The sequence below is a fragment of the Centropristis striata genome, chromosome 4, assembly GCF_030273125.1.
Source record: "Centropristis striata isolate RG_2023a ecotype Rhode Island chromosome 4, C.striata_1.0, whole genome shotgun sequence".
NCBI classification, from domain to species: Eukaryota; Metazoa; Chordata; class Actinopteri; order Perciformes; family Serranidae; genus Centropristis; species Centropristis striata.
Genome location: NC_081520.1, coordinates 39,646,522 through 39,671,399, shown reverse-complemented (window position 1 = coordinate 39,671,399; position 24,878 = coordinate 39,646,522). Strand labels below are relative to the sequence as shown.

Here is a 24,878-nt window from a genome sequence, read left to right as displayed (position 1 = left end):
CTCTCTCTCTCTCTCTCTCTCTCTCTCTATCTCTATCTCTCTCTCTCTCTCTCTCTCTCACACACACACACACACACAAACACACACACACACACACACACAATCGCACACAATTATTCCAGCCTCATGTTTTATTGTCAGCTTGTTTTATTTTATTTATGCTCAGTGTATAAAGCTCAGTGATCCCACACATTAGACAAATAGAAAAATATTTTAAACAACATGGCCACTGCACATAAATACAACACACAGAGAGCACACACATTGACATATAATGTCAGAAGAATAATTTCTGAAAATTTTCACAGTGTGAGTGTAATTGGAGCTTACGGGCAGAGCTCAAGAGGGTCAAGGGTCACACTCGCTTTCTTTCTTCACAAAGTAAATAGATAAAGTGTCCTTTTTTAATTCTAATATGGTAAACAATAGTCAGCAGTGAAAAGCCTGAGATGTGTCCCTGAGAAGAACAAACACACCTCTACAATCATGAATCATTTTTAAAGAGTATATAAGGGCGATCACAATAAAGTGGACTGTGTTTTAATGGCACAGAACACATAAGAGAAGGGCCAGCCATCTTTAAAGCTTGTTTAACATGAAGGTGAAACATAAGTGTATGATATGACTGAGGCGCCAAGAGACAGAAGGATAAAAATAAGAATGCAAGACTCAAGTCAGTGCATCATTTTTTTTGTGTAGCAACAATCAGGTTCAGGTAATACCCAGAACAGCTGTATGATAGAGGATTAACCCCAAGACAGATTCAAGTTGTGCATTTTAATCGTGCAGCTGCTCCACCAAGCCAGCATGAAACACCTCATCAATTTATTCCATCCTTCTCTCTGCTCCATAGTGCAGGGGTCATTTGGGATGGGCCGGGGGGGAGACCGCCAGCAGGAGACAAAGGGACATCACGCCATCGATCGCTGTAGGAGGAACACGAAGAGTTAAGATCCTGCAGTCGAAATCTAAATGCTTTTAAGTTACTTTGATACGGTGGCTCTGAAGTGCAAATCACAACGACAAATCAGAAAACACAATGACAAATCAGAAAACACAACAGCAAATCAGAAAACACAACAACAAATCAGAAAACACAAAGACAAATTTGTCTTTGATTTGTCATTGTGTTTTTTGATTTGTCGTTGTGTTTTCTGATTTGTCGTTGTTTTTTTTATTTGTTGTTACGTTTTTTGATTTGTCGTTGTGTTTTTAGATTTGTCGTTGTTTTTTTAGATTTGTCGTTGTTTTTTTTTATTTGTCGTAGTGTTTTCTGATTTGTCATTGTGTTTTTTGGTTTTGTCGTTGTGTTTTTAGATTTTTCGTTGTGTTTTCTGATTTGTCGTTGTGTTTTCTGATTTGTCGTTGTTTTTAGATTTGTCGCTGTGTTTCTTTAATTTGTCGTTGTTTTTTTTATTTGTCGTTATGTTTTTTGATTTGTCGTTGTGTTTCTTTAATTTGTCGTTGTGTTTCTTTAATTTGTCGTTGTGTTTCTTTAATTTGTCGTTGTGTTTCTTTAATTTGTCGTTGTGTTTCTTTAATTTGTCGTTGCGTTTTTTGATTTGTCGTTGTGTTTTCTGATTTGTCGTGTTTTTAGATTTGTCGTTGTGTTTTCTGATTTGTCGTTGTGTTTTTAGATTTGTCGTTGCGTTTTTTGATTTGTCGTTGTGTTTTCTGATTTGTCGTTGTGTTTTTAGATTTGTCGTTGTGTTTTCTGATTTGTCGTTGTGTTTTCTGATTTGTCGTTGCGTTTCTTTAATTTGTCGTTGCGTTTTTTGATTTGTCGTTGTGTTTTCTGATTTGTCGTGTTTTTTGATTTGTCGTTGTGTTTTCTGATTTGTCGTTGTGTTTTCTGATTTGTCGTTGCGTTTCTTTAATTTGTCGTTGTGATTTTTGATTTGTCGTTGTGTTTTCTGATTTGCCGTTGTGTTTTTAGATTTGTCATTGTGTTTTCTGATTTGTTGTTGTGTTTTTAGATTTGCTGTTGTGATTTGCACTTCAGGGCCACCGTACTTTGATGTTGACACCCTCTTACGTTCAGATTTTTGTCCATGCATTCTTACCTGCATGTTGCTGTAGATCCAGGGCAGAAAACTTTTGACCCTGGTGTAAACACCAGGCTTGTTTCTTTGACCACACCCGGCTCCCCAGCTGGTGATCCCTAGCACGTACCAACGACCCCCTTCCTGACACACCAGAGGTCCACCACTGTCACCCTGGAACATAGAAAAGTTTTACATTAACCCTTTCATGCATAGAGGTCACTACAGTGTACAGCTGTTAAAAAGTGCTTTTTCTCTATATATGCCTGTAATTTTGGGCACTGCTGTATATAGTCCACACTAGTGGAAGCTAATGCATCATCCCATACAAAAAATCCTATTGGCTGATCATTGCAATGGGGAAAAGTAGTCAGTGAAACCAAGATGTCAGACAGACAGGGAGAAAGACCAAACACCTCGGCTATTTCGGTGTCTAGCTTCTATAAAAAGATACCACTGCAGGTAAAAAAATATAATTACATCAAGTAACATCTAAGGTGACATATTATGTAAAGATTTTCCAAGTTTTGATTTTATATTTGGAGGAAATATGGATTAATCGTCTGTCCACTCAATTGTACATACACTAGCTACATTTCAACTTCAATGCAATGTCAATTACTAACAATGTTGTTCTTGAAAATAATTCATATTCTATAATGTTTTGGTTGTAGATTAACTTCTTTATGTTTTTTATCATGTAATATGAGATTTTTTTATATATCCTTATATTTTGTAGAGCTCTAAAGTAGTGGTAGAGCTCGTGCTCTCATCAATGCAGGATCCATGAAGATACACACCAGAGGCAGACCCAGTGCCACTCCAGCTAATCTGAAGCCCAGGTATTTGCTGCAGTGTGACTCGTCTTATCTAGATGGATGGCTACGCAGAGATTCTGGAGTTTGTGCACTTGTTTCTCATGACGTGTTTAAGGTCTGTTTGTTATGTAAATATGTAACTGTATTTAGTGTTTGCTGCCTCTTGGCCAGGGCTCCCTTGAAAAAGAGGTTCTTAATCTCAATGGGATATTCCCTGGTTAAATAAAGGTTAAATAAAAAATAAAAAATACTGTAACAGCCTCTCCCTGCTCACCTGACAGGAGTCTTTGCCTCCTTCCAGAAGCCCGGCACAGATCATGTTCTTCGTCACTCTGCCTCCGTACACGTCACGTCTGTTACACACTTGTTCATTAATGAGGTTCACCTTCACTTCCATCAGATCCCTGGAGACAGTAGCTGTGTTGGAGAAAGCAACATGCTCATTCTCTTTGCGAACAAGTGGCTGAATAAATGTGAAACTTTACATTGAGCTAAGTAATAAGATTAGTCGATTGATAAATACATTCACTGTCATAGCAACAGCTAGCGATTTATCCCTTCTTCTGTCTTCAGTTTGTCTGATTTAATTAACGTCTTGTGCACTTTTATTTCTCCTGTCCTTCTGCACCTGCCCACCAGCCTTTACGTCCATCTTTCCCATTTGCTATCAGTCTGAGTATATAAGTCAAGTCAAGTATAGTTTATTTGTCCCAACTTGGGCAATTTGTTTGCAGTCTAGGTGTATAAAATACATAAAAAAACAATACATTCCAACACACATACATACAACAGATCACAGCCTCATTATATATATATCTAAAGATAAAACAAACAAAACAATAGTGCAACAGAAGGCAATTCCAGGTGAAGTGTCAACCACATAAGTCCCCAACCTCAACATACTTTAATAGCGAAACTGTGGGACACTAAACCTTAAAATTGGCCAATGTTGATTTAAAAAATAGATAAAACAGACTAAATACACAGCATAGTTAAAAACAAACAGACGGAGCCTACACCTGCTGCTGGTCGCTGCATGAGCATGCGTCCAGCCAGAAAGGACAGATATTAGTTTCTCTCTGATAAATCATCCGTGTTTCTTTGTTCTGCATCTGCCTGGTTTTGACTGCTGCCTGACTGCCCTAGCTCTCTACAGTTGCATCTCAGGTCCGACCACATTCTTGTTGCTGACTGTAATGCTGCCTGTTGACCCAGTAAACACATGTGATCCAGCATCATCATTATTCATACTCGCCTGTCAATTGTAGCGAAATGAAGCTCATCGGGTTTGTCAGCCCTATTTAAATGATGCTAACACCGACTAAAGTGCAGGGAGTGTCCAATTTCACTTCACGCCAAGTTAAATGGCACATAATGTGGTCACAAAGTAGGGCACAAGGGGCGAGGAGGTTATATTTAGTCTCTTAATTAATCACAGCTGTGTTTTGGGCATAACAGGAATGATAATCATCTCTCATTCCCTTTAAAAGCCAGGTGTGACTGCACCAAGCAGCAGCCTCCAAGGCTGGAAAGTGAAGCCAAAAACTGCAATTTTTCTCCTTTGAAATGCCATATTCGGAAAATTGCTTCCACATTAATGCAGATAGGTGCATTGCTGCTACAGTGGAAACTATACAATAAAATAAACAATAAACCTATTTATTTAATTTGCTACATTATTTGCTCCATATTCCAGCTTACCTGATTGTTCTTCAGTGGTGCCAAATCCGGAGGTCCAACATGTGCTCGTTTGTGGGGAAAATTGCTGGTCTGAAGCTGGCAGACAGGCTGGCTGGACTTTATCTGGATAACACAAAAAGACATATTTAACTTCTGCAAACAGACCGGCAACTGTGTGTGCTTAAATGGATATGGATGTAGACAGATGCACGCATGCACACACACACACACACACACACACACACAGACACAGGGCAAATCAGATTACCGGTATGACTGTGGAATCACTACAGACTTTAATAGTTCAGAGTGAGCAGCAACAGGAAAATATTTCCCCGACAGTCATTTTGTTGCTTATCGGTTTCACTATATGACACAATATTAGATTTCACTTCATCTCATAAACAAACATGGGTAACGCTTTATAATAAGGGGCTATTATTATTATTATTATTATTATTATTATTTGAGTTATTATTATTATTTGACTTATTATTGTTATTATTATTATTATTATTATTATTGTTAATAATAATAATAATAATAATAATAATAATAATAATTTATAATAAAAAAATATCAATGGAGGTCAGATTTCCACCATGAAAGCTAACCAGGTGAATTTTTAAGGACCAAATTCTATTAAAGAAGGATGAAATTCAACATTATTTTAATATAGTGAAGATGTGACTGACCATTGAAATCTACTTGAGATCTGAGTTTGAGCAGAGCAATGTCCTGGTCATTTGTGCCCTCGTTGTAGTCCAGATTGAGTATAATCCTCTGAACCAGGTACCGCGTAGATAGTCTGTCCAGAGACACCGATCCAGCAAACACTTCCCAATTCCGCTCCAAGAGAGATGACGGGTTGGAACTGCAACACAGAAAAAGACAATGTTTAGTGGGGAGCAAGGTCATAATAGTTTTGGATTTTTCATTAGTTTTAGTTTTAATTTCGTTGTCAATTTTTGGTTTCAAATTCAGTTAGTTTTAATTAGTTTTTAGAGTGAGTTTGCTAGTTTTAATTAGTTTTTATTTTTTGGAAAATGTTCAGTTTTAGTTTAGTTTTTATTAGTTTTAGTGTTAGTTTTAGTTTTTTGTAATGGGGTATTTGTTGGGTGCGAGATTCAATAAGGTCACAATAAATGTTTCCTTTATTTCCTTTGTCTGATCCATCTCAGCCCCAATAAGGTTATTAAGTCATAAAACCAGATAGATGAAATAGATTTCATATCAACCAAAAAGGTTCACGTATGAAAGCACATTTTACGGGAAAAGGAAGTGCATGATACTTTTTATTGAGCAAATTTTGCCTTGAAATGTTGTTGGCATATTTTATATAAGTCTCTGAAGAACACATTAAAACATTCTCTGAATTATTTTAGCTGTATTTCAGTATAGTATTTACATGTTTGTGCTGACAAAGACTTTTCACTATAATTTTAGTTAGTTTTGTAACCACAAAATACAGTTTCAGTTAGTTATCGTTTTTTCAAAAACTCTCGTTTTTATTTTTATTTCAGTTAACGAAAATGTTTTTTCAATTCTAGTTTTCGTTATTCTGTTCAGTTTTCGTTAACTATAATAACCTTGGTGGGGAGCAATAAAAGGTGCCTATATTTGCAGAATAGAAGACTTTGAATCTTTGTATTGTCAGTATGCATTTCTGTATGGCAGGGGTGGCCAACCTGTGGCTCCAGAGCCTCATGTGGCTCTTTAGGCGGCCTGCAGGGGCTCCCAGTGGCAAAGACAAAAAAAATTATATACTTATTTTTACATTAAAATGTTCATTTATCAATGGTGTAGACCAAAAGCTATTTGTATTCCTCAATTGTAAAATTGTATAGCCTTTTTACAGCATATAAAGTCTCCGGCCCGGCACCTTAACCTTTAAGTTTTGCCAACTTTGAGTTTAGTTTTGAGTTCCCTGAGATAGACTAGTTTTCAAAATCATATTAATAAATGCTCAATATGACTATTAGTAATGTTGGTAGGCTAATTTAGACTTATTAGGCTGTTTCATTTTCATTTTAGGCTCAATATAAGGTTTGCGGCTCCATTTTCTCTTTTACTTTGGCCAACAGTGGCTCTTTTGTTAGTAAAGGTTGCCCCCCTCTGCTGTATGGGATAAAAGAAAACACATTTTTTGAGGTGTACAGAAAACATGAATCCAAGTGTGGAAAATATACCAAGCCAGAGTTTGTCTGGCAGTCAGTCACCTTGGGAAGCAGTGGGCAGCAGTCAGCACAAAATCAGGAGAGATCAGGACTCCTCCACAGACGTGGGACCCTCTGAAGTGTAGTGAAACCTGCCAAGGCCACTGACCGATCTTAGCGGCGCTGCCCCCAATGATCCGGGCTCTAGACTGCTGCCGACCGCAGTCTAGGGAAGGGAGACAATATTAGACACTATAAATAAAGAAACAGCTAAAACATCCATGATATAAGGTTAACTGATAATTCAATATTATTGTTTCGGTCTTGTGATGGTGATAATGATCATGCTGTGTCACTGCTTTACTAAACAAAATGGACTATTATTTTTTTGTTCTAAACAAAAGTTTTGTGTTCTAAGCACAGAAATAAGAAATAGATCAGTATGTCTATTTTATGTATAATTTTGCATATTTCAGTCTACCAACTTAGATGGAACAGATCATGATGCAAATATAGAATATGTATATTGTTGACGTGTGAAAGTTTGGGCACAGCGGTCAAGTCAAAAACATTTGAAACGTGAATACAAATGCAAAATAAAAGCACTGCAAATCCAGTCAACACAGTGGAGGTGGTCCCAGCCTCTAGAGCAGTAGTTCTCAACCTTTTTGAGTCGCAACCCCCAATTTAACATGCATGTTGTCCGTGACCCCCACTCACTGAACACAATCTCACACGCACAGTTCAGATCACCCAAAAAAGAAACAAAATTATCAAAAAAAGGAAACAAAATTACCAAAAAAGACACAAATTGACCACAAAATGATCAAAAAAGACACAAAATGACAGAAAAGAGACACAAAATGACCAAAAAAAGACACAAAATTACTAAAAAAAGACACAAAATGACCAAAAAATGGAAACAAAATGACCAAAAAAGACACAAAATGACCAAGAAAGACACAAAATGACCCAAAAAAGAAACAAAATGACTAAAAAAAAGACACAAAATGACTAAAAAAAGACACAAAATGACCAAAAAATGGAAACAAAATGACCAAAAAAGACACAAATTGACCACAAAATGATTTTAAAAAAGACACAAAATGACCTAAAAAGACACAAAATAACCCAAAAAAGACACAAAATGACCAAAAAAAAGACACAAAATGACCAAAAAAAAGACATTAAGTGACCAAAAAGACTACAACACATTAACACATGAACACTTTAACACAGTGGAGACAGAGCTGACTTCCAAAATGATTTGGCGACCCCCAGAAATCATCTTGCGACCCCAATTGGGGTCCCGACCCCAAGGTTGAGAACAGCTGCTCTGGGGGAAGCACTGAGTGGAACCGCTTTCAAACCAAACAAGTGGAGAAAGTGTTTTTACATTTGGTCTTTGTCTTTTACAATATTTCTGCTTCAAGAATAAACACACATTCTTGTCTGGTTTCTCTTTCTTGGGTCTGGAGGCCTGGAGAGTGTTAACTGGAGATGCAGCGTGTTTCTGTTGCATTCGTTTTCGATGTTTGCATTTTTTTTAACTTTGCAACTTGATTTCTGTAAATGTACTGGTTTTGGCTCTCTGTAGCATGTTTTTGTTATTTGCAGCATGCTTCTGTTGTATTCTCATATGTGTTTTTGAATGGGTATTGTTACTGAGGCTGCACCACTTTTCTCCTAGTGAAAATGTTTTGGGCCATTAATTGTAGCAAATTTCTCCTCGCTGGCCATCATCAACACATACTACAGTAATGTCAAATGATCAAACACTCATGGTTTGAAATGGCTCTGTGTGTGTGTGTGTGTGTGTGTGTGTGTGTGTGTGTTCTTGTACTTCCTACATAGTGAGGACCGGAACACTTTTTTAACCAACAGAGTGAGGACATTTTTGCAAAGTGAGGACATTTCGGCTGGTCCTCACTTCTTTAAAGGTTTTTTTTTTAGATTTCAGACTTTGTTTTAAGGGTTAAAGGTTACATGATGATGATAATTAACTGAAACTGTATTGTGTGGTTACAAAACTAACTAAAATTATAATGAAAATGTCCTTCGTTTTTGTCTTTGTCAACTTTTTTCATACATAATGACGATGGATAAGGCAAATAAAGGCAAAATTTACTGTGACCTCTTTGAATCTCCCACCCAACAAATACCCCATTACAAAAAACTACAACTAATAAAAACTAAACTAAAACTAAAAAAAAAAAAAATACTGAACTAAAACTAGCAAACTCGCTCATTAAACTAATTAAAACAAACTGAATTTGAAAACAAAAATTCACAACAAAATAAAAACTAAATCTAATGAAAAATCCCAAACCATTGTAACCTTGCTAGGGAATTCACTGTTCCAATGAGGGTCCTCACAAAGATAGAAGTACAAGAATTTGTGTGTGTGTGCGTGTGTGTGTGTGTGTGTGTGTGTGTGTGTGTTGACACATGACTTTAGGAACAGATGGACGCTCCTTACCCACACACTGCAGGGACACAGTCTCCTGTTTTGGACAGGATGGACTGCCACAATGAGAAAAACATGTCAGTTAACATGAGTACATGCAGTAAACCAATGCCAATGTGCACTACATTACTGTTTTTGTAGTATTTTAAATAAAAGACCAGAAATTAAGTCCATAAGGGTAATATATTTTGCACCAACTTCACATATACTGACAGACATCACACAGTGAGATACATTTTAACATAAAGACATCACATATTCAATCCAATCCAATCCACTTTATTTATATAGCACAATTTTAGCAAACACAAGGTTTCCAAAGTGCTGCACAAACAATAAATAGATAACACAATACAAAGAGATGGAGTAAACAATAGATCAGTAAGATGCAATAAGATAAAATAAATTAAAAATGGGATAAAAATAAATAAAATAAAATGTAAAATGTACTGCCCGCACAAAATAAAATATGCATGAATACAATATTAAGACTAGTTTGTTTACCTGACTGTTACCTGACCCTGGATATATGAAGAGGATCTGCTGGTCAGTGTTAAAGCCTTGGAGTCCGGGGTTTTACTAGGTTTGGTAGCAAAGTACCTGGAGATAGAGTGAAAAGCAGTTCAGAGTGCTGAAGAGAGACACTTGCACATACTGTACAGAGATCATTTTGTCGAAGCAATGCCTGATTGAGTCTGGCAAATCATTCTGCTTCTGTCACACTGAGACACCCCGAGGAGACCCTGTGGAGAATCAATTCAGCCCTAAACACACAGCAGCAGGTGAGGAGGAATGAGATGGATCTGGGAGGGTAAATTACAGGCTGGGGATAGAAGCCCACATGTTCTCTGGCTGCTGATGAAACTGAATCTGGCTAAACGACTGGCGAAATCACTCCATCATGAAGCCTAAGCTGGCTCTAAATGATGATGGTGATAAATGTTTTCATGTGAGAGTGCTGCTCCTCAAAGACTGTTTTATTTGTGTTGTTGAGCACACTTGAGGTCAGGTTAAAGGTAAACTTTACCTCCAAAACAACCTGGTCTCACAGGAATCTGTGAAATAGCCACAGATTTGCTGAACTCAAAATCCGTGGAATAGCCACGGAATCACTCAAATTTCCGTGAAACTGACACGGATTTCGCTACAATGCAAGTTAATGACAGTCATATCCCGTGGCTATTCCAACATACAAAGTGATTATGTACATTCACTGAGTGAATATTTAGAAAATAAAACATATATTTCTCGCTAGAAATGTGATCAAAATCCATTTTTATGCAGAAACTAAGTCAAAATATTGATTTTTTTTCACTAAAAATGAGAGAACTGTCCGCCATGTTTTTTGTTCTGACCGCCGGGACCTTGAAAGTCACATGACTTGGAACAAACCAATAGGAAAAAATATCCATGGAATAGCCACGGGATATGACTGTCATTAACTTGCATTGTAGCGAAATCCGTGTCAGTTTCACGGAAATTTGAGTGATTCCGTGGCTATTCCACGGATTTTGAGTTAAGCAAATCCGTGGTTATTTCACGGATTCCTGTGAGACCAGGTTCCTCCAAAATGATCATTTGTTTTGGATGGTATTTGTGTGGGTTGCACACAAAGTAGGAATTTCAGTAATTTAAATAAAGCTTTAACAACAGCAAAACTACACTATATGGACACATATAGGATATCACTATCACTATATCAAAACATCCCTTTATAGACTCTCACATAACCTGTGCAATATAATGCAAGTCTTATTCACCCAGTCGCATGATCTCTACTTCCCAAACAAAAACATTTTCATTAAAATTGTGCCAATTAAAAAAACTTCCACATTTAATCTTCTCATGCTTGCTACTTATCCGTGCATGAAACCGTTTATGCAGAAGTGGTTTAACGAAAATGCATGTGATTGGGAAGTAGTGAGCATATGACTCGAGACTTGGAATACTGCAGTACACAGGTCCTTAATAACCATTAATTAACAAGTAATAAGGCATTGTTCTCGCTTTAGATCCGGTAGTTGCAAAAATCATAGTTAACTTATAGTTAACTTATAATAGATGAGCAATAAAGTATATTTTAATATCAATAAGCAAACAAAATAAGATTAATAAAGGCATGGCAAAGTTATAATGGGTGGGTCATGGGTGTTTGTAATGCTATTATTAACACTTATATAAGCTTATGAACACACAATAATGTTAATAAGCATCTTGTAAGGACTTACAAGGGCCTTATTACTTGTTAATTAATGGTTATTACAAGGACCTTAATATAAAGCGTTACCCACAGGTTTTGTGAGAGTTTATGAAGGGATATAGTTTTGCTGTTAAATGTAGCCCCCATTGACTTCAACACACTTTTATTTGAGTCTGGATTCTTCGTTTTAAGTAATTTAAGCATTTGATAAACAAATGGCCATTTTGAGAATGAAGTTTTCCTTTAAGGGGATGATTCTTTACCCTCTGAATCCAAGCTGAGTGCAGGTGTGGGTGGCGTAGTCTCGATCCCAGTTTTGGAAGCACACAGGTAGGAAGCGGCCATCTTGAGATGTCTTGACCTGCAGGCCGCCCACCTTGGTAAACCTCACTGGGGAAAACAAAACAGAGAGAACCACTTAGACAGTGTCTCTTCAGTGGTTTATACTTAACACAATGGCCAGTAAAAGCGAAAATCAAAAGAGAAACAAATTAGATTCACTTGGCAAGACTCACATCACATTACATAATAAAGTGATGTAGTGAAGTTAGATCAGGGATGGGCAACTGGAGGCCCGGGGGCCCCATACGGCCCGCACCCTCACTTGAAGTGGCCCTCAGTACAACTACATACAATTGAGCATGAAATCTTAAAAGTGCAGTGTAAAAATGCACAAAATTACTTCTTGCAATTAATGTTTGTCTGTTGTTCTTGCACTGATAAAAAAGAAATCTTAGTAAGTGGTTATTTTTTATTTGCTTCAAACCTTTAGTATTCCTATTTATACGGTTATACATGCATTTTTAGCATGACATATGTTAAATTACTGCACTGTAAACATATTTATAATTGCAGTTTCATCATATCTGGTTAAGTGCATGATCCTATATGTGGCCTTGTGGTAGTGTTGATGAAAATTTAAGTTTCCCATCCCTGAGTTAGATGATGTGTTATCTACTGGAATGGGATGTCTTAAAAAGTATTACATAAATCCAATTACTATGAATATTATTAGTGTAGATTTGAATTACATGAGCTAATATTATCCCCATCACCACCCCGTCGGTGTCCAGGGGCCCCGTTGTCTCGTAATCAACACGAACATCCTCTAGCCTGTTTTTCAATTTGAGGATGTCCTTTTTGCTGTCAAGTGTCTCCTCACCATCTGTCCTCATGTTAGTCTGGTTCCGGTAAGGTCTAATCGTGTGTGTGTGTGTGTGTGTGTGTGTGTGTGTGTGTGTGTGTGTGTGTGTTTGTGGCTGAGTCTACTCACCACAGTTTGCTTCATCCGTGCCCAGGTTGCAGTCTTTTCTCCCATCACATTTGACAGTATCGTTGGGGCAGGTGTCATGGGTTTGCAAAGGTGGATTTTCTTTATCATTGTTGTAATCTTCATACTGATCATTGAGGATTGCTACTGTTGCCAACCTGGTGCCATAACGAACTGTTGTTGGGGTAACAATGAGTATGGGTAAGTAGAGGTAATGCGTACCATTATTGTTATAATGACCTTATAATAAATCTAAAAAAGGAATAAAAACAGAAATGCAACTTAAATGAACACAAATCACGCGTCTCCCTCACTTACTGAAAATCAGAAATTATTTTTAAAATACTTCAACATCTATAACTACTTTTAACTCATTCATCCATCCCAAGGTGATCCAAATCCCATAATTAATATGGTTTGTTTTAACACCACCTACATTTTGGGAAAAGGCAAAAAATCTCAATGGAAATGGGGGAAAAGCTACAAACTTTTTAAAAGGGCTAAATATATTTAAAAAGTAAAGTAAAGTAAACTTTTTTTTTCAGAACCTGGCAACATAAATGGTGTTCTTCCTAATGGCTTATTACTGCTAAATAAAGCATTATACATACAGCAATGAAATCATTTTTGTTCCAACTTCCAAGTATGCTTTAATACCAAAAACAAATGCAAACAAATCTACTGTCATCAGAATCTTAAATGCACAAGAAACATTGTGACAATGAATACTAATTCTAGTACTTTGCATGCAGATACAATAGCCCTAAATAAATGAATACTAACAACAACGTGCAGAGATCTGTATGAATAAACACAACTTACTTCTCAATGGAAATGGGGGAAAAGCTACAAACTTTTTAAAAGGGCTAAACATATTTAAAAAGTAAAGAAATACTAGGGGAGGATCCTACAAACTTTTTTTTTTCAGAACCTGGCAACATAAATGGTGTTCTTCCTAATGGCTTATTACTGCTAAATAAAGCATTATACATACAGCAATGAAATCATTTTTGTTCCAACTTAATACCAAAAACAAATGCAAACAAATCTACCGCATCAGAATCTTAAATGCACAAGAAACATTGGGACAATGAATACTAATTCTAGTACTTTGCATGCAGTTACAATAGCCCTAAATAAATGAATACTAACAACAACGTGCAGAGATCTGCAATTATAAACACAACTTACTTCCAAGCCAGATGGCCAGTGCCAGCAGCCCGAGCACCAGTAAGGTTCCCCCTGAGCCTCCGTAACACTGGGCAGTGTTCTCACAGCACCTCCTCCTCTTACTGCTGGGGGCTGGACACAGACAACACACACACACACACATTAAGAATCCTCCAGCCGAGTCTGTCTCCATTTGTTTTGAACTCATTGGAAAATATCACTCACGTATGCTTGAATGTGTGACTTGGGGAACAACCGCAGGTGGAGAATACTGCGGGATGTAATGGGGATGGGTGTGGGGGGTCAGGCCTGGACCCACACCATACACCACCTCCTCATAGGACTTGAGGGGGGGCTGGGCGTGCAGGGAAAGAGAGTAGTAAGGAGGAGGGGGCTCGTTCTGTGAGGGAAAGACAGATAAGACAGTGAGAAAGTAAATAACTAGTCAGGGGTAATGTTAGAGATCAAATCTGTTGTGGTAAAAACAAACGATGTGATGTGAAGCCTCTGTCCTGTATTATTGTTATTGGAAACAAGACAGCATGCACTGTAAAAAAAAAGTTGTTTTTACGGTAAAAAACTGGCAGCTGTGGTTGCCAAAACGTTACCGTAATAAATACGGTGCAACTTTTTTCTAATATTACGGTAAAAAGATATTGACACTGTTGATTTCACGTTTAAGATTGCATTTATTATATGGTTTCCTGTTTATACCTCGAGGAGGTTCGATTTTCTTTGTCTAATTCTCATGATAGGTTTAAAAAGATCTGGGGATCTTTTATTGAATACATTAGAAAAGATAGACCTCAAACTGGGACCTGAACACACTGCTTTCTTATTTTTATTCTATTAAGTAATTATTATTTTTTTTTATCATATTATATTGTATATAAATGTATGTTATATATATTATATATTTTTTTTTTGATATGTATCCGGGTTATGAGACTTTGCTGTTCCCCTCTGGTTCGGGGCCTCCTGGACTCAATCTCTGGCCCTTTTCATTTCATATGAGCGGACAATTGGGGACATTTTGTTGGACCGACAGGTTTTTGTGCACATTTTCTTTTTACGTTAATGATTAAGTGGTGGCTGGCTGTCTGTTGCTTCTGTTTTGTTTTATCTGTTTGTTTACTTTTATTTTATTTATTTATTATGTTGGGTTTTTTCTATGTTTCTTGTACTGTATGTGTCTGTATATATACATGTGCCAAAACTTTGCATAAATAAAATTTACAAAAAAAAAAGGATTGCATTTATTCCATTTTTTACCATATGAATAAATGGTTTTTCCATCAAAAGATTTGACATATAATTGACAAGAAAATACTTTATAAATGCCGCATAAATTAAAGATTTTACCATTAAATATTAAAGTATATTTCTGTTAGAGATATGGTTTTTAGTACATTTAACAGTGAGAAAAAGTATTTTTACAAAAAATAAATGCAAAAATTACAGTGATGCTTTTTGTTACAAACACGGTGCCAATGTATTTTACAGTAATAGAGTAATGTTGTTGTTTTTTATTTCAAACCTGTAAAAATACTGTTCTGGCTGATATAAACATTTACAGTGTTTATTTGTTACTGAAACTGAATTAACCCATTTATCATTTTACGGTCTTTTACTGTCATGGTTTAGCAGTTTTTCACCGTAAAATCTACAGACATTTTTTACAGTGTGCTATATTTAATGATAATATCCGTATATAGATAGAGAATAGACAGTGAGGCAATAATTTGCACGTTTATGGTTGCCAAGGCCGAGCACGTAGCCCATTGTCCTCATGCAATCCTAACACTATTATCAGGCCGATGCTTAAGTCCACACCTGGGAAACAACCTGACCCACAAAGACACACGTGATGTTTCCTGGCAACAGTGTCTGAAAGATCAGGTTTTAACACTTCATTTCCTTATTTTTTCTATTTTTGCTATCTCCTCTGGGTTTTCTTTTGTTCACAGCACTCAGTAGCAATATGAAGGACTTCAAACAAAAAGGTTCCTAATCAGTGTTTGAGTTTTGGGGCCAGCGAGGTTAACACAGAGAAATAATATTGAGAAGGAAGGAGACTATAACTGAGGGTTTGTGGCAGTTGGAGACTCATTTAGAGTCAAAATAAAGTGATGATGAATTAGTTTCCAATGTTCTTACCACACCCAACTACAAATTTTACCTTCATTTTGACCAAATTGCACACCTGTAAGGTTTTGTGATTGAATTTTGCACAGTTGCGATGCTATTGCGTTGACAAAATCATAACTGATGAAAACCACATACACTACTGGTCAAAAGTTTTAGAACACACCAACTTTTCCAGAATTTAATTGAAAATGATGCAGTTTAATGTCTCAGTGTACTCTGAAATTAATGCACATTTGCAACATTTAAAATTCTTTATTGAGCATGATAGTGTTTTGAAAGTAAAAAAAAGATTCAAAATCACATTTTATGTTGGACTAAAGGACTAAAAAAAGACACAAAATGACCAAAAAAAGACCCAAAATGACCAAAAAAAGACACAAAATGACAAAAAAAGACACCAAAAGACACAAAATGACTAAAAAAAGACACAAAATGACCAAAAAAAGACACAAAATGACTTACAAAGACATGAAAAGAATTCAAAAATGGACAAAATAGCCCAAGACTCCATAGAGTTAAGTTGTTAACCCATTTCTTGTTCTCTGAAAAAGGCCTACTTGTATAATTCTGAAATGTACATTATCTTTCAGTTTTGGTTAACCTTACCTTTTTTTATTTACCTCTGGCAGTTCACCACTTACCTTTGTACCCTTTCAAGCTGTTCATTTGACTTGAACTGCTTGAATTTCAATAAAAAACTGGAAGAATTGGGGTGTTCTAAAACTTTTGACCAGTAGTGTACTTATTTTAAATCACTTCTTAAAACCCACTTTGATAGACTTGCTTTTATGTAATGCTTTCTATCTTACCACTCCTCCTTTACTCCTTCACTTTTTACTTTGTTTTTTACTCCTTTTAACTTTTATTTTCTGTGTATCTGAGAAGGTCTTGTGATTGTTCCTGCTTATTATTTTTCTTTTAACGTAAGAATTGTTTTTAGCCTCATGGCATCATTCTCTGTGTAATTAACTGCTCTCTGTCGAAGCACTTTGTAAGCTGGTGTTTTAAAAAGGTGGCATATAAATAAAGTTAATTTTGACCAAATTGCACACCTGTAAGGTTTTGTGATTGAATTTTGCACAGTTGCAATACTATTGCGTTGACAAAATCTGTACACAGACAGACATACACTACCGGTCAAAAGTTTTAGAACACCCCAATGTTTCCAGTTTTTTATTGAAATTCAAGCAGTTCAACTCAAATGAACAGCTTGAAAGGGTACAAAGGTAAGTGGTGAACTGCCAGAGGTAAATAAAAAAAGGTAAGCTTAACCAAAACTGAAAAATAATGTACATTTCAGAATTATACAAGTAGGTATTTTTCAGAGAACAAGAAATGGGTTAACAACTTAACTCTATGGAGTCTTGGGCTATTTTGTCCATTTTTGAATTCTTTTCATGTCTTTTTTTGTAATTTTGTGTCTTTTTTTGTCATTTTGTGTCTTTTTTTTGTCATTTTGTGTCTTTTTTTGTAATTTTGTGTCTTTTTTTAGTCCTTTAGTCCAACATAAAATGTGATTTTGAATCTTTTTTTTACTTTCAAAACACTATCATGCTCAATAAAGAATTTTAAATGTTGCAAATGTGCATTAATTTCAGAGTACACTGAGACATTAAACTGCATCATTTTCAATTAAATTCTGGAAAAGTTGGTGTGTTCTAAAACTTTTGACTGGTAGTGTATATATATACATATATAAACACCTGGAAAATAGCTCACAAACACCTCTGTGGTAGTTGTCTGTACAGGGGTCTGTCTCCAGGACCCCATTTTACCATGATGACGCTAACACACACACACAGTCATAAAAGTGTGAAAACAATAGCTGTGTTAGTCATGGCTGGTAACACCTTTTTATGTTATGCACCATTTCTTGGCCAAGCTAAGTAACTTCCCTGAAATCCTATTACAAACAAGATATGCTGTGTCATTCCGCAAGCTTAAGGTGTTTTTTTGTTTGTTTTTTTTCTAGTTTAGTTCCTGTTCCCAGGATTCGTGATAAGCTAATCGGCTGCTGGCACTAGCATCATAATTACTGTAAAGAAATGAATGTGGTTTGGTTTTTTTCCATCGAACTCTCGGAAATAAAACATAAAAGCATATTCCCCAAAATCTTCAACAATTGATTTTCTTGAGATAAAACACTCATGTACAGTTGCAACATGTTCTTGTTATCGTGCTGTCTCGTGGTATGTGGAATGCAATCTGGAAAAAGTTCCAAGACGAGATGTGAAAGTTCCTGAAAGCAGATGAATGTAAGCAATGTTATGTGACTAAACTAGTTTGAGCACAATGAGGCCTGAACACCTGTTGAGTCATTTACATAAAGTTATTCTATCTTCTCCAGGAATACGCAAATTGTTTTAACACTGATAACATTTATCTGTTAAAACAATACAGACATTGAACATTGGCCCATAACTTATTTTTCATTTAATTTTTTTATACTGAAAATAGCTGATGCATTAATTTAACTTAATTTAAGTTTCTTTTACGGTAAAAAACTGGCAGCTGTGGTTGCCAGAACGTTACCGTAATAAATACGGTGCAACTTTTTTCTAATATTACGGTAAAAAGATATTGACACTGTTGATTTCACGTTTAAGATTGCATTTATTCCATTTTTTACCGTATGAATAAAAGGTTTTTCCATCAAAAGATTTGACATATAATTGACAAGAAAATACTTTATAAATGCCGCATGAATTAAAGATTTTACCATTAAATATTACAGTATATTTTTCTATAACTTATTTTTCTTTTAATTTTTTTATATTGAAAATAGCTGATGCATTAATTTAACTTAATTTAACTTGGTACAAGGGTTAATCTCTGTTTGGGGGGGTCCAGGGAATTCTGGACATTTTTTTTTAAATCCCAAAAAATAGTTTCAAAATAGACAAAAGAAAATCTGTGTAAATCAATTAATTTTCATTTTGAATTAAGAAATGGTCGGCCATCACTGATCTACTACAAAATACAATCTAACGAGGTGGACTGGCTGATAAAGGGGTTTCGTAAGACCATTTTCTATTGCATGCTGATCAAGTTTCAGAACAGGCCTATAGGCAGCATACACCCTACTAAATAGAAATGGCTGAGCTGAAATAGGTGGAGGAGCAGGTTCATCATATTTCCCAGCAGATTACACCTGGGTCATCTTGTATTGTTTGCCTGTCGGCCATTATCATGGAAAAATACTGAAAAATCGAAAGATTAGGTGTGGGTTCACATGACATTTAAAAAGGTCAATATCTGACTCAAACAATACCTAAGATTATATAAACATCAGCCCAACAGGACACCGAAACTTAATGTTCTCTTTATGTTTGTCTGTAGGGCCTAAAAGAAATAAGGACCGATAAAGCTAGTCATAATAGCCAGAAAAGACACAAAATGACCAAAAAAAGACACAAAATGACAAAAAAAGACACAAAATGACCAAAAAGAGGAAACAAAATGACCAAAAAATACACAAATTAACCACAAAATTACCAAAAAAGACACAAAATTACAAAAAAAACACACAAAATCACAAAAAAAACACACAAAATGACCCAAAAAAGACATGAAATGACCAAAAAGACTAAAACACATTAACACATGAACATTTTAACACAGCTGCTCTAGCTAACAGAACAAAGAGTAAGTCCACTGTAACTTTTAGCCAAATACTCCGACTTATCTTATCATGTCTAACATATGACTTGATATAACTTTATCCTTAGACTCTTGATTTGCATAAACAATAAAAAACGGGGGTTTTACATATTTATGTTGTCATAGGTGCCAAAAGATACAGATACATAACTGATGAAAACCACATACTTATTTTAAATAACTTCTTAAAACCCACTTTGATAGACTTGCTTTTATGTAATGCTTTCTATCTCACCACTCCTTTTTACTCCTACTCCTTTTAACTTTTATTTTCTGTGTATCTGAGAAGGTCTTGTGATTGTTCCTGCTTTGTCTCTTATTATTTTTCTTTTAACGTAAGAATTATTTTTTAGCCTTATGGCATCATTCTCTGTGTAATTAACTGCTCTCTGTCGAAGCACTTTGTAAGCTGGTGTTTTAAAAAGGTGCCATATAAATAAAGTTAATATTATTATCATATCTCCACATTTGGAGATGTATTTATAAGACCAAATTCCGATTTTTTAAAATATAAACTGAGACAAGTGTTACTTTAAAGGTGGACACAATTCCTCTAATCGTTTACCTAATCAAATAATTGAAAGACCCATTGCAGTATCGGAAAAATGCATTAATGCAAATCTGAAAACATGTTTTTTTTCGTTGCTTGTGAAGAGTTGGTGTTGTGACAATACATGGTGCACTATAAGAAAACAATATTAGCTACAGTTTAGTGTATTAACTTAAGTGTGATAATCTAAAGAGTTCCTATAGAAATTAAGAAAGTTTGTTTAGGCAAAACCTATATTCAAACTTCCTTGTTCCCTGCTGTCTGCAGGTAAACAGAAACAAACAAAACCTCTAATGTTTGCATGTTGCCTATAAACCCTGCAGCACTCCTTAACTGCAGTCTTCAAGCTTATGCAGTTCCCACGTTTCCAAACAAATAAACCCACTGAAACTCAAACAGAGAAGCAGATAAACAGAACAAGAGCCACCATTCAGAGTCTGAATAACAGGTGAGTATTGATCAAGTCTGAAGTCTGTTGCTTAGAGTTTGGTTAAAGTCAGAGCAGAAGCACACTGTGGCAAGCAGAAAGAGTTTATGTTATAAGAGCAAAACAAAAGAAGAACTCACCATGTCATGCTTATCCATCGGACTCAGGTCAGCAGAGAGTGGAGAGTGGAGGTGAGTGCAGGTGGGTGGAGCTTTTTCACATCCAGACGTTTTACTCAGTCACCGATCACTGGTTAGAGCATGTTGGTGCCACATTAAACACCTCTTTTCTCCTCTTTCTTCTCTCCTCGGCTGCTTTCCCCTCTACTGTGTGTTTGTCACTGACCTTAATTGAAACAACAAGTAGGTCCGACTTCCCCCTACCTGCTGACACCTCCCACTTCCAGCATCCATCATCCTCTCAGCCCTTCATTCTTCTGCTGACAGAGACGGGCGTGCCCAGTGCACTGCACCAGTTTCCCACCTGTCGGACCGGTTTTCGATCGGGCTTGTTCACAGTTTCAGGCTCCATTGTGGCTCAAGTGACACCAGCTGACAGGTCAAAGGGCCTGAACCAAAATGTCTTCTTCTTCACAAAGAATGACAGTAACTTGGACTAAAATTGTTATCAAAATAGATAGATTTTTTTGTCATTTTGTGTCTTTTTTTGGTCATTTTGTGTCTTTTTTTTTGTCCTTTAGTCCAACATAAAATGTGATTTTGAATCTTTTTTTACTTTCAAAACACTATCATGCTCAATAAAGAATTTTAAATGTTGCAAATGTGCATTAATTTCAGAGTACACTGAGACATTAAACTGCATAATTTTCAATTAAATTCTGGAAAAGTTGGTGTGTTCTAAAACTTTTGACTTGTCTTCTTCTTCACAAAGAATGACAGTAACTTGGACTAAAATTGTTGATAGATAGATAGATAGATAGATAGATAGATAGATAGATAGATAGATAGATAGATAGATAGATAGATAGATAGATAGATAGATAGATAGATAGATAGATAGATAGATAGATAGACAGATAGATAGATAGACAGACAGACTTTAATTATCCCAAGCTGGGAAATTACAGTGTAGCAGCAGCATTACACACAGAGACAATAACAACACAATTAAATAATTAAATAAAAAGAACAACCTAGGCATACTTCAAGCAATAAAATATAAAAATGCAATAAAATGTCATGTAAAAATACAAATAAAGTGTCTAAAAAAGAAGGAGTATGTATTAAGGAGTAGAATTCCAGTGCAGAATAAATATGAATCTGCAGTATAAAAATGTTGGTGCTATGAAACAAATAAGGTGCAATGAACAGTGTGCATAAAAAACACATAAAGTGCATCCAATTATATTCTACACTATTTCAGTTTAATACATGATGCCTTATCTGTAAGTTTCACGCAACCATTATGCTCGTAGGGAGTACAAGGAAATGCTGGATAAAAATAGAATGATTACTAACACGTTTGAATGTTTCCATCCATGTGTGAATTTCAGCCTTCGACACAACATCCACTTTTCCATTCACTTTCCAAATGATCACCAGTTCCTCAATACAAATGTTCCTCCACTTTCCATATTCCCCTTTTCAGTTTCTGCTCATCTGATTCATCACCACTGATCCTTATCGTCTACCTTTGTAACCTTTCCACAGCTTTTGATCTCAATGTGTGCTTTTCCTACTTCTTTCACCATGACTTCACAGGCATTTCGGATAGAAGGTACTTTTTCAATCTTCTACGAACCCCTTTTTTATTATCTCCAGCCTTCAAGAACTAAAAACGATCGTTTCTTAGAATACGTTTTAAGGGACTTTTTTAGCTCCTATTTTAGAGTAGGTACTCTCCCAGCCAGCACAAGAGGAACCCTGAGTGTTGAAACCATAGACTGTATAACGTATACACGTCTCTACTTCCTCCTACTGTACATCACTGAAGCCTAAATATCCCGGATACAGGCGCTGCCATCTTGCGCTAATGCAACCAGAGTCTGCACAGTAATGACACAGAGTGGAGCCTGCAGTATCGAGCTCCCGTCCAAACAGCCGCCAGATCAATCGCAAGTCTATTACAGCTGTCAATCATAACATTAACACCCTTTTTTTTAACATTAAATAACTCATTTAAACACTTGAACAAACATCAGTGTGTTACGAAATACCTAAATCACTTAAACCATCTTTGGGAAAGATGTATTTGACCTCTTCTTTGGGTTTTCAGTTTGATCCTGTCCCTTTAGTAACATGGAGGGGCGGGATTTATAACCTATTCTGTAGCCCAGCTATTCTTTTTTGGTAATTTTGTGTCTCTTTTAGGTAATTTTGTGTCTTTTTTGGTCATTTTGTGTCTTTTCTGGTAATTTTGTGTCTTTTTTTATCATTTTGTGGTCAATTTGTGTCTTTTTTTTTATCATTTTGTGGTCAATTTGTGTCTTTTTTGGTAATTTTGTGTCTTTTTGGGGTAATTTTGTGTCTTTTTTGGTGATTTTGTGTCTTTTTTTGGTGATTTTGTGTCTTTTTTTAGACAATTTGTGTCTTTTTGGTCATTTTGTTTCTTTTTTGGGTCATTCTGTGTCTCTTTTGCATCATTTTGTTTCTTTTTTTGGTAATTTTGTGTCTTTTTTGGTCAATTTGTGTATTTTTGTGGTCATTTTGTGGTCAATTTGAGTCCTTTCTTACCTAATTTTATGTATTTTTTGGGTCATTTTGTGTCTTTTTTTGATCTGAACTGTGCACGTGAAATTCTGTTGAGTGAGCGGGGATCACAGACAACATGCATGTTAAATTGGGGGTCGCGACTCAAAAAGGTTGAGAGCCACTGCTGTAGCCCACCACAAGGGGGCGATCACAATTTTTTTTTTTTTGGCCTCACTAGTGGGGAAAGTACAATATTTTATATTGTAGTCTATGGTTGAAACACATGAGCCAATGCAGCCCTGGCAACTCCCATATATAACCTCCAGCTAACTACCCATCTGGAAAATGAGTAGAACAACAACTTAACACTCCCAGTTTAACATTCTTGCATATAAAAGCACATTGCTCTAGTTAAACAGAGCAAATTAATTCATAATATCAACACGGTGAAATGCTGAACAGGATTGCAACATCTTTAAAGTTAAGTTTAGTCTTTGTGTGGGTCTAAATATAGATAATGAATTATACACAGAGTTTAGAGCAGAACATATGTAATGTGAAGATGTATTTCCCCTGTAACACAACTAGAGGGTGTTGTTAAATGCAGTCCTTCTATGTGCATGTAGTCACTGGGCACTCCTCACGTACTGAGTGACTGGTGAGAAAAGTCCCATTTGTGAACAGCAGCAGGTGATCTTTGACATTTAAGTGGTGTCCCACAGCTGAGCTTAGATTTACTCATCAGTCTTCTGTCCTTCTGCAAGACAGAAACTAAAAGGTTACACTAGAATGCAGCTCCATGGTTGGAGGTGTTTTCATTTACCAGGAACTAAAACTTGCCCTGTCACGAGGGTGAGAAACGAAGAGGGAAACCACAGTGACACATCTAGCTGTAATTAAGAGTGAAGAGCCTTTTCAGAATTCTAAGAATATTTTGTTTTTTAAAAAAGTCCAAATGCTGATAACTTAATTAGTAATTAAACAAAATAAAACAAATTAATGATTAGCTTTCCTCCTGATCGTCCTGATGCATTCATCATCATTATGTGTACATAGCAACATATAAGTACTATTTATAGGGGACTTTATTATTATTATTATTAGAAACATAGGTTAAAATGCCAATAGCAAGACTCGAGAACATGCAAATGTCCCATGAAGGATGTAAACGTTATATTTAGTAACCAAACATAAGAAAAACCTGGCACTGTTGTAATATCAACAGAAGAGACAGTTTGGTTGGTTCAATACTAAAAGTCCCTTTAGTTGTTCTATTACTTCTTTGACATTTACTACAGATTGTTATCCAGGGGTCACGGGGAAATCCAGATGTCTCTGTGAGAGTTTTATGACTTGTTTAAAGGGGTAATATCATCTCACTTTCAGGTTTATAAATGGATTTTTGGTTTCTACTTGAATATGTTTACACACTTTAATGTTTAACCTCATTTTTCTCATACTATGTCTCTGTTATAGCACCATTAGTCTCTTTAAGCTCCCTGTAGCTGCACTTTCTACCTACACTACCGGTCAAAAGTTTTAGAACACCCCAATTTTTCCAGTTTTTATTGAAATTCAAGCAGTTCAAGTCAAATGAACAGCTTGAAAGGGTACAAAGGTAAGTGGTGAACTGCCAGAG

The 24,878-nt window shown here is 36.0% G+C and overlaps 1 protein-coding gene across 1 annotated transcript; it reads right to left on the bottom strand.

Annotated features, from left to right (window-relative positions):
- Positions 1 to 159: 159 nt before the first annotated feature.
- On the bottom strand, positions 160 to 21,099 carry tmprss13a (transmembrane serine protease 13a). Its single transcript, XM_059330661.1, has 13 exons — positions 20,729 to 21,099; positions 14,029 to 14,203; positions 13,825 to 13,935; positions 12,637 to 12,807; positions 11,627 to 11,753; positions 9,668 to 9,763; positions 9,176 to 9,219; positions 6,760 to 6,922; positions 5,236 to 5,414; positions 4,562 to 4,663; positions 3,135 to 3,277; positions 2,064 to 2,216; positions 160 to 926 (listed from the first exon to the last, which is right to left on the bottom strand). The coding sequence occupies exons 1-13, from the start codon at positions 20,744 to 20,746 to the stop codon at positions 912 to 914; spliced, it is 1,497 nt and encodes a 498-aa protein (XP_059186644.1). The 5' UTR covers positions 20,747 to 21,099; the 3' UTR covers positions 160 to 911.
- Positions 21,100 to 24,878: the final 3,779 nt, after the last annotated feature.